The sequence below is a fragment of the Berghia stephanieae genome, chromosome 1, assembly GCF_034508935.2.
Source record: "Berghia stephanieae isolate SIO BIC M18660-M18661 chromosome 1, UCSD_Bste_1.3, whole genome shotgun sequence".
Lineage (NCBI taxonomy): Eukaryota > Metazoa > Mollusca > Gastropoda > Nudibranchia > Aeolidiidae > Berghia > Berghia stephanieae.
Window position 1 is genome coordinate 109,660,544 of NC_088360.1, and position 9,832 is coordinate 109,670,375.

At 33.8% G+C, this 9,832-nt stretch overlaps 2 protein-coding genes across 2 annotated transcripts in view; one reads left to right on the forward strand and one right to left on the reverse strand.

The window, feature by feature from the left end:
- LOC144965166 (C-type lectin lectoxin-Enh4-like) lies at positions 1-1,824 on the forward strand. The gene has a single exon (XM_078900210.1). It carries the CDS (start codon positions 446-448, stop codon positions 1,220-1,222), a length of 777 nt encoding a protein of 258 aa, XP_078756336.1. The 5' UTR covers positions 1-445; the 3' UTR covers positions 1,223-1,824.
- Positions 1,825-8,610: 6,786 nt separating this feature from the next.
- The window catches only part of LOC144962515 (uncharacterized), a 22,973-nt gene continuing 21,751 nt past the window's right edge, over positions 8,611-9,832 (reverse strand). The window contains exon 3 of the mRNA XM_078895526.1: positions 8,611-9,832. This exon is cut by the window's right edge and continues 1,046 nt beyond it. The gene's annotated coding sequence lies outside the window, so the exon portion shown is untranslated.

Consider the following 9,832-nt stretch of genomic DNA (forward strand, 5'->3'; position numbering starts at 1 on the left):
TTTTGAACTTATCTGCTCTCCTCGGCATTAAAATGGACCGAGTTAGCAATTGCCGTGAAGAGCTAAAGTGAATCGATTAACGTACAACAAACGTTCCTTCTAACTGACAAAAAAAAATAAAACCAATAAAAGAAAAATAAAAGAAAATATCGTTTGTTTCTTGTTACGTGGATACGTTATGGAAAGTATGTGATTTTGTTATTTGTGGAATGAGGCTATCGGCATATCATTTCATAAAAACCTTGACAGGTCGATGGGAACGTAATATTTGCATGTCCTGTCTTTCCGTGATTTGGCTAACTCGACTCGTTTAGATAAAAGCGCTCAAACTAAAAAAAACCTAGGTCATAATTTGATTGAAAATACGATTTAGAATAATTTTTTCTCTCACTTGGATGCTTCTAATGTCTAAGACATTGTTACTGATTTCAAGATTTGAGAACGTATGTTTATTATCATGATGCATCGGAGAAGGACAGTGCTTTCTGCGGCACTTTTTAATTTGCTTCTACTTCAAATACCACCAATCATTTGCAGAGACTTTCGAGGTCGCCACTGGATAAGAGTGGAAAACAGCGCCAGGGAGGATCTTAGAATGGAAAGCCAAGCAGACTCGTGGAAGGCCGGAACAGTAATCAACTGTGTCGACAACTGTGTTAGACGATTTAAAAAATGCAACGGAGTGACGTTTGATGACGCTTCCGGCTCCTGTACACCGGGTGGTTGGATAACAAAGGGCGGTCATTCTCTTCCTTCAACACCGCTTCCTTCCCTTTATATCTCGGACAGAACCGTTTTTTGTGACAGGACTTTGGGATTCAAACTATATACTCGAAACCAAGTATCGGTTTGTGTTCTTGTGTCTCAAGATCCTGTAGATTTTGACCAAGCAAAGGAAGATTGTAAGAGCAAAGATGGAACTTTGTACACAACCAAAAATATTGCAAAATATTACATTCTTGAAGAATATCCGGAGTTGTCTGGTAGAAAATACTCTGTGTGGATTGGCCTTGAAGATCTCTACAAGAACAATACATTCTATTGGGTAGACGGAGACTATTTTGATAGAGAGAACCCTCTCTGGTTGAGTATTTGGGACCCTGGCCAACCCGACAGGTCTGATCAGACTTGCGTTATCTCCTACACTGGCGTTGTGAAACTTCATGACGACTATTGCGACCGCGAACATAGGTATATTTGTGAAAGAAAACTTAAACAGTGAAATAAAAAATCATCTGTTAACCTGGAATAAAATATTACCCTTTTGTAATGTTATTTTTACTGAGTTTTAAATCTGTGACATACTGGAAAATTGATATGCGGCTACACTGCACGTTTTGGACAAATTATAATATAAATATATTGACAAGCCTGGCCTTGTGGATCAGCATTGCGGTATATTCTACGGGGCGGCATTAAGTAATTTCATGACGTGTATTGATATAGAAAACACAGGTCTAGGCATATTTGTGATGGAAAAAACTCAAATGTTGAAAGTAGAATCTGTTATTCCGGAATGCCCTGTTATTTTTCTGGCAAATCATTTCGAAATGAAAAGAAAACAACAAATAAGAAAGAAGTGAATTCATACTTGCTACTTAAGTTATAGACGCTTACCTCTTTGAAGTTACATGACATAACTTTCAGGTCTTTAATAAGTTAATATCACACACAGTTCATAATTTAGACGTATAATTTTGTTTTTGCTTTTGTGCTTGTGTTTCTCACACTGACAAATAGCGTTTTTGGGAGAGCTGGTCAGATTAAAAAATAAATACATATGTAAATAGTAATACTATTTTGTGATATCCATATCACAAAATAGTATTACTATTTACATATGTATTTATGTATATAATCCGGACAATTGACATATATTATACAACCAGAAACTCTCCAACTTTCACATCTTTCAAGTCCAATTTAAAGACTGAATTGTTTAGATTAGCGTTTACTCAATTTAGTTTAATTATTTTTCAAAATAATCTTTCAGTGCTGTACTATCTATTTTATTATCCCATTATAATACGTGATTTATAGAGTTTAATTTCATGGAATTTGTGCTCTATACAAACGTATTTATAAGATTATTATTATTATTATTATTATTATTATTATTATTATTATTATTATTATTATTATTATTATTTTTATTATTATTATTATTATTATTATTATTATTATTATTATTATTATTATTATTATTATTATTATTATTATTACTATCATTATTATATTATATATTATTATTATTATTATTATTATTATTATTATTATTATTATTATTATTATTATTATTATTATTATTATGATTATTATTATTATTATTATATTATTATTATATTATTATTATTATTATTTTTATTATTATTATTATTATTATTATTATTATATTATTATTATTATTATTATTATTATTATTATTATTATTATTATTATATTATATTATTATTATTATTATTATTATTATTATTATATGAGGAGGTGAATTTCAAAAATTGCTAAGTTGTATTTTCACCTCTCAGAGTAAAGTATAATTTTCTGTCATTAATTTATATATATATATAATATATATATATATATATATATATATATATATATATTATAGTGACACAAAGAGATACATATTTGTCATTTTTGCTCACAGAATAATACCCGAAGTGATTTGAAACTTCTAATGTTCTCTGGTAATTTTGAATTACCCAATAGATTGCTTAAGCATGTTAGCTCTTTTCTCTCTGTGCAATATTTAGTAAGGTTTGATAATCAGATCCTCATACATTGGAATCCGCATATAGTCAATACTCTTTAAGTCAACTTCTGCTTTAAGTCAACACTTCTCGTTGGCCCCAAATTTTCGGATCTATATCAAACTATAGTCCATTGATAATGGATAAAACCTGTATTGCTTTAAGTCAACGACTATTTCTGGTCCGGCGGATTTGACTTTATAGGATTCCACTGTATATGACATTTTAAAAGTCTTAATACGTCGTCCATTGTTCTAAAATCTAACAAAATACAACAAACGCCAGTTTAAAAAGGATTTAGTCTAAAACTTTCAGTTGCGTTTTGAGTTGTCCAATGATTAATTTGTGCGAATGTTGAAGTTCAAGTCCAAGTCCAGGTCCAAGTCCATAAGATGCAAAAGGGACACCGTGTCCATCACACCAAATCTTATACAAATCACCTATAGATAGTTCGAAGATGACGTCACTCAGGTCTTTGTTATTGTTTTTTTTGCCATCCGCGTTTATGAGTTATGCTCACTGGACTGTATTAACTCTACTACAAATGTTCAGGGATACACACAGTTTAGTGTGTTGGTCCGTTATACTTCCGGATGGCAATGTTATGAGCTTATGAGCCAAGCGCATACTATCTTTATCTATCACAACATACTAATTAATCCCTGTCACTCCAGCATTCCATAAAAAAAATAAATTAAAATCCCTTTATTCATTCCCAAGGGGAAATTTTTCTTTAGGGTCTATTCCAGGGGAATAATAGAACGTTAAGTTAACGATGGCTACGGATAAACTCCTGCTCCATGGACCAAATTAAATTGTTCTGAAGTACAACTACTATTAACTTTTTGGGGGTTACAATAGTTGATAGAGCACTTGCTTCACACACAATGGGACCATTATCGAAAACGATTTCGATCCTTGAATGCATTAGGTAAAATAAGAAGTGAACACTAGTTGGATCTGAGAGTAGCCATCGTAAAGTTATAGCCCGACACTGACCGAAAAATGACGTCAAAATGCCAGGCTTTTGCCACAAGAGAAAACAAATCGTGAGTTGTATTCAATGGTTCATAACCAACCAATGAAATAACTTGTTTCCTTGAGCTCTACTAACGATATCTCACTAAACGCTACACAAACCTAAAAAATGACGTCAAAATGCCAGTCCTTGGCCACAAAATAAAACAAATCGTGAGTTGTATTCAATAGTTCAACCAATGGGACCACTTGTTTTCATGAGCACTATTAACGACAACTCCCTCGGCGGTGCAAAAACCTAATAATGACGTCAAAAATGCCAGTCTATTTGGGTTTCAGTGTCAGGCTATAACAAAACGATGGCTACGCTAAGAGGGTTCTTGTGTCAGGCTATAATATGTTAATATAGTAAGATGGCTACGATCTGAGACGGAAAGTCATTTTTTTTACATTCGCGTTTCAATGGAAATCATCTCATTTTTATGTGTTACGATAATGACATAATTATTGTGCGCTATGTAGTCTTGTTGTAAGACACTCGTTTTCGGATTGGAAGATCCTGGGCTCGAGCCTCGCTCGGCGCATAGTTGAGTCCCTGGAGAAGGCTCGTTACTCCCATTCTCTCACCGTACTCAGGTGTAAAATGAGCATCTGGCCGTTAACAGCGTTGTCTCTGTCCAAAATAATAATGTAATGTCGCCTAACAGGCGTCATGTTCCTTCCTAAATGTTAGATTTTGCTGTTAGCCAGGGACCCCTTGTACAGAGCTTTGAGCATGTTTAAAATATATTTTTTAAAAAAGCCGAATGACAGAATTAATACCTGTATATTTTTTTCTTTTTTCAATAAAGCTTCATTAAAATTTCCTTCTTTCGTTTTTGAACTTCACTGGTTGTTTTTTTTTAAGTTTTAAAAATGTTGTGTCAAATAATAATAAAAATAATTTAAAAAAAAATTAGTGCTCACAATTATGAATAATGACATCTTAAAAATATTCTTTTTGAAAAATTGTTATACGTACACTGTAACTGAAAACTCTATTTGGAGGAAAAAATACAGATACAAAGAAAGGGGACAGCGTGGCTCAGCGACACGGTCTTTGCTTCGTACCCGAAAGGTACCGAGTTCGATCAACCGCCGATGCGCTGTGTGGTCTTGAGCATTTCACCTCGCCCTAGCTCAATTTGCGGCGCTGCACTGCGGCTTACGCCTGGGTTATTCCAGTCTTCCCTTGGAATAGACCCTAAAGACAAATTTCCCCTATGGGATGAATTAAGGGAATTCTATTTTTTGATTTTATTTAAAAATTATTTTTTTTTGAAATAGCAAAATTGATGAATATTTTAATCAAAAATATCATTCTAGTAACATTTCTGTTTGGTTTAACTCGAAATGTAATTTTTACGAAATACCAATACCAATTGTGCGGCTATGTGGTCTTGTGGTATGACACTCGCTTTAGGATCGGAAGGTCCTAGGTTCGAGCCTCGCTCGGCGCATAATTGACTCCTTGGAAAAGTCTCTTTACTCACATTCTCTCACCGTACTCAGGTGTAAAATGAGTACCTGGCCGATAACAGCGTTGTCTCTATCCGAAATTTTTTTTTTTGTAATATCGCCTAATAGGCGTCATGTCCCGTCCTACATGTTAAATGTTGCAGTTGGTCTTGACCCCTTGTAAAGCACTTTGAGCACGTTTAGTGGATATTGCACGATATAAAAGCTCAATTTTTAAAAAGGTCGTTTGCGACGCAACTTTCACAGATAGAGTTGCTATGACGTATTTCTAATTTGGAGCGCTCAGTGAGTCAACAACATGAATTACGCCAAAAAACGAAGGCGAAACAAAAATTGACACAAACTAAAAGAAAGGACGGGGTTTAATTAAATACAAACAACTTTCAAAAAGCCAAATAATAACAGAATTTTATTTTAAATAAATTATTTTTAGAGCTTAACTCACGCAAACATAATTGAAGAATGTACAAATAGAGGGGACGCGTGGCTACAACTGAGTGTGATGAAAGCACTTTACAAGGAGTCCCAAGCCAACAACAAGCACCAATATGTTGGACGAGGCGTTACGTTGTAAGGAGCGAGTGGTTTTATTTACGACAGATACAATTGGATTCAATAGTCTGATGTCACGTCGCCCAGCAATGGCGGCCATCGTGGTTCTAAACAAAGAAAATCATTACTTTTTATTCTTCATGCTGGCTAGAACTTTTCATATGTCTTGTGATCAGAATGTGTAAAAGTCAAAACATGATCAGATTTATAATGTTTTTATCTTCTGGATACGCTTTTATGCTCGTCGGAGAAATATTTCATACGGGCGTCCGCCATTGTTCCGATAATTTAGATCCAGTTACTAAGTTACCATGCGTCATTACGAGGGAAGTGACGTTACGACTGTTGAAGGGTATTACTGTTAACAGTTAAGTATTCATTTTACCCCTGAGTGAGGTGAGAGAGGGTGGGACAGCTGCATTTAACAAGGACTCCAATGTTTTTCGAGGGCCATAGGTGAACTGGAGGCGAGTGAGATACCACAAAACCAAACTGGTGCACAAATATTGATAACTAGATATTATTATTATAACAATAAAAATAATAAAATAAAATAACATTTATATGTAAATTTTGATGCTTGAAGCTCGAAGAAATAAATAACAATGTGAAATTCAATGTAAGCTTCAATTTAATAGACGAAAACAAATAAAATGGACGTTTCGGATTTCCCCTTTATCAACAAAACAGGATGAATGAAACACTACTATTCACTCATTCGTCTGGAGTGTTTAATTCATACTGTTTTGTTGATAAAGGGGAAACCCGAAACGTCCATTTTATATCTGTTTTCGTATATTAAATTGAAGCTTACATTCAATTTCACATTGTTATTTAATAAAATTTATAGACCGTCCATATCCACCAAACGTGTTCGAGTATCAGTTAAGTATTCATTTTATACCTGAGTGAGGTGAGAGGGGGTGAGCAAACAGCATATAATGAGGACAACTTTTTTCGTGGTCCACTAGTGGACTGTAAGCAAGGGCCTACAAGTTTCGAGGCAGCTTCAAATGGTGCTCACACTATTATGTTATGACGATCGACCCAATCAGCAAATTCTTCACCGCAGTCCTGCACCGTCGCAAACCCGCCCGGAAGCTTCGTCACAACACATCGTTCAACTAGATGCTCAGCGGTTTCGGGTTCTTTCCCACATCGGGCACATGTTGGACAGGTGGAAAGTCCCCACTGATGAAGCGATTTTGCTGTGAGGCACGTTCTCCACTGAAACCGATTCGCTTATACCCAGTGTTTCCTCTTACTAGTGGAGTTTGGAGGCGAGTGCCATACCACAAGACTACACTGGCGTACAAATTATATTGATAACTATTGATAGTGGCCGAGTGGTTAGGGCATTGCACTGTGATCCGGATGACCCGGGTTCGAGCCCCGCTTCAGGCACTTTCGTTTTTTTCCTGGAGCAAGATTATTAACCCCCAATTTGCTCACTTGGACAACATGGGTGATTCATGTTGACATCAGACATCTTGTTTGATGAATTATCTATATTCCTTCGTGGAATGCCTAGGTGACGATGTCTTATGCTATTTTGGCACAAAAGGCAAAATTGTTTTTAAAATGTAAATATAACAATAAAAATAATAGTAAATAATAAAATACAGTAAAATTTATAGAGCGGAAATCTTCACCTATCGTGTTCTGTGACGCTTTACAAGGAGTTGGCATGAGAATTTTAACCCTCTCATTGCCACCTGCAGCAAAATCGTCACATTTGTTACGACACAATATACATTTTTCTTATTCAGATTTATCTCGTACATCGCAAACCTTGAAGATTGATCTTTGTTTAATTACAAAGAACATAAAGTTGTTTTGTAGAATGTCTTGTTTGAGTTTTAAAAAATCTATTTTTCTTCTGGGAAAGTCTGTCATTTTGGTAAAATGCGAAAAGGATCAGTAAGGAGAGAGTTAAGGAATTTTAATGTAATAATTGTAGATAATTTAGTAATACTGATCCCGATTTGCACTTATTTGCAGGTCTGATAACCCAATTCATAATGGGCCCATTGTTGTAAAGGAAATCTAAAAAAAATAAATGACGCAAATTATTGTCCATTACAACAATGTTAAACTAGGCCCATAAGTGGATTCGGATGTCAGACCTGCATCTATGTACACATCGGCTGATGCCAATGGAAGAAGAAGATTGTGATTTTGTAATATTAAGGAAAAGTAAGTGTAAAATATTCTGTCTTCAGTCTACCATTTGTAAAGATAATTTGTAAAGGATAATATATATATATATATATATATATATATATATATATATATATATATATATATATATATATATATATATATATACATTATCACCATAAATTCTTAACTTTATATTTATCCCTTTTCATGAATGCCACTTCTATAAACGAATTTTCAATTTTTGGATGAATAACATATATTATTATTATTATTATTATTATTATTATTATTATTATTATTATTATTATTATTATTATTATTATTATTATTATTATTATTATTATTATTATTGTTATTATTATTATTATTACTATTATTATTATTATCATTATTATTATTATTATTATTATTATTATTATTATTATTATTATTATTATTATTATTATTATTATTATTATTATTATTGTTATTGTTATTATTATTATTATTATTATTATTATTATATTAATTATTATTATTATTATTATTATTATTATAAATTGTAAATTGTAAATTCGTTTATAGAAGTGGCATTCATGAAAAGGGATAAATATAAAGTTAAGAATCTATGGTGATAATGTATATATTTATATATAAATTTACGAAGCGGAATATGTTGTCGTTTGACTCCTAGTTTTAATTAATATGTACAAGCATAAAAATGTATGAATATATAATTAAGAATTAGTAGCGACAATTCATATATTAATTTAATAATTTGTGATAGATTATTCTTATGGCCTTTAGTCCGAACTTGTGTGTGTCCATTTCTATAAAAATATTATTTAATTTACATCCGTAACCTCTTCGGGCGAGCTGGCACATAAGGCCTCGATCTGCTGTTTCCATTCTACCATGTTAATGTATGCGCTCCTCGCCTGATCCCTTGGTTGTCCAACCGCCACTTTTCTCAATTAAAAATTCACCCCAAATACTCAATGTCTCAATCGTGTCTATGTTACATGTTTGTGTTGAGAATCTTGGCTATTAAGCTTAAATGCTGGCCAACTAACTTCGCGGCGTTTGTGTGTGTGTTGAACCCGTGACCTCAAAAAGTAGGGGGAGAGCGGCTCTGGTTAGATTAAGGTTTGAAGAGCCTTTTGATGGGGGCGTGGATAGCTTATACCGTAGAGACAAGATCTCCCCGGCCAGGCGGAAATGTACCAGTAAGGTCAAGGGTTCGAGACCCCATCACCGCCGCGAAGTTTTTATTCTCTATTGTCTTATGGCACATTCCTACTCACTACATTTCTTATTATTACCAACTGGCAGTTTTCAGTTTCAATTTTCTTTTTTTCTAAAACCTATTTTTCTAATTTAAATATAAAGTTTAATGATATGAACTCCCTCTCCCCTCCCTCCCTTGATTCTTGTATTATAAAATAGAAAAAAATATGTCTACTATCTAAACATGCTATGCAATATAACATTATTAAAAAAAAAATTGAGCTTTGCACAAAGACGTGCTTTACAAGGGGTCCCTGACCAACAGCAACATTTAACTTTTAGAACGGGATGACGCATGTTAGGCGATATTACATTACTTTTCAAATAGAGACAACGCTGATGACGGCCAGGTACTCATTTTACACCTCAGTACGGTGAGAGAATGTGAGTAAAGAGTATTTTCCAAGGACTTAATTATGCGCCGAGCAAGGCTTGAGCACAGGACCTTCCGATCTGAAAACGAGTGCCATACCACAAGACCACTTAGCCACATTCATCCTCTGAATTATATCTTTAATATAGATAAATTTGTTCCACCACCCCATCCAAAATCAGCAAATGACTCTGCCGTTTCCACTGTGGTCTTTATCTGGTTCGACGGCATT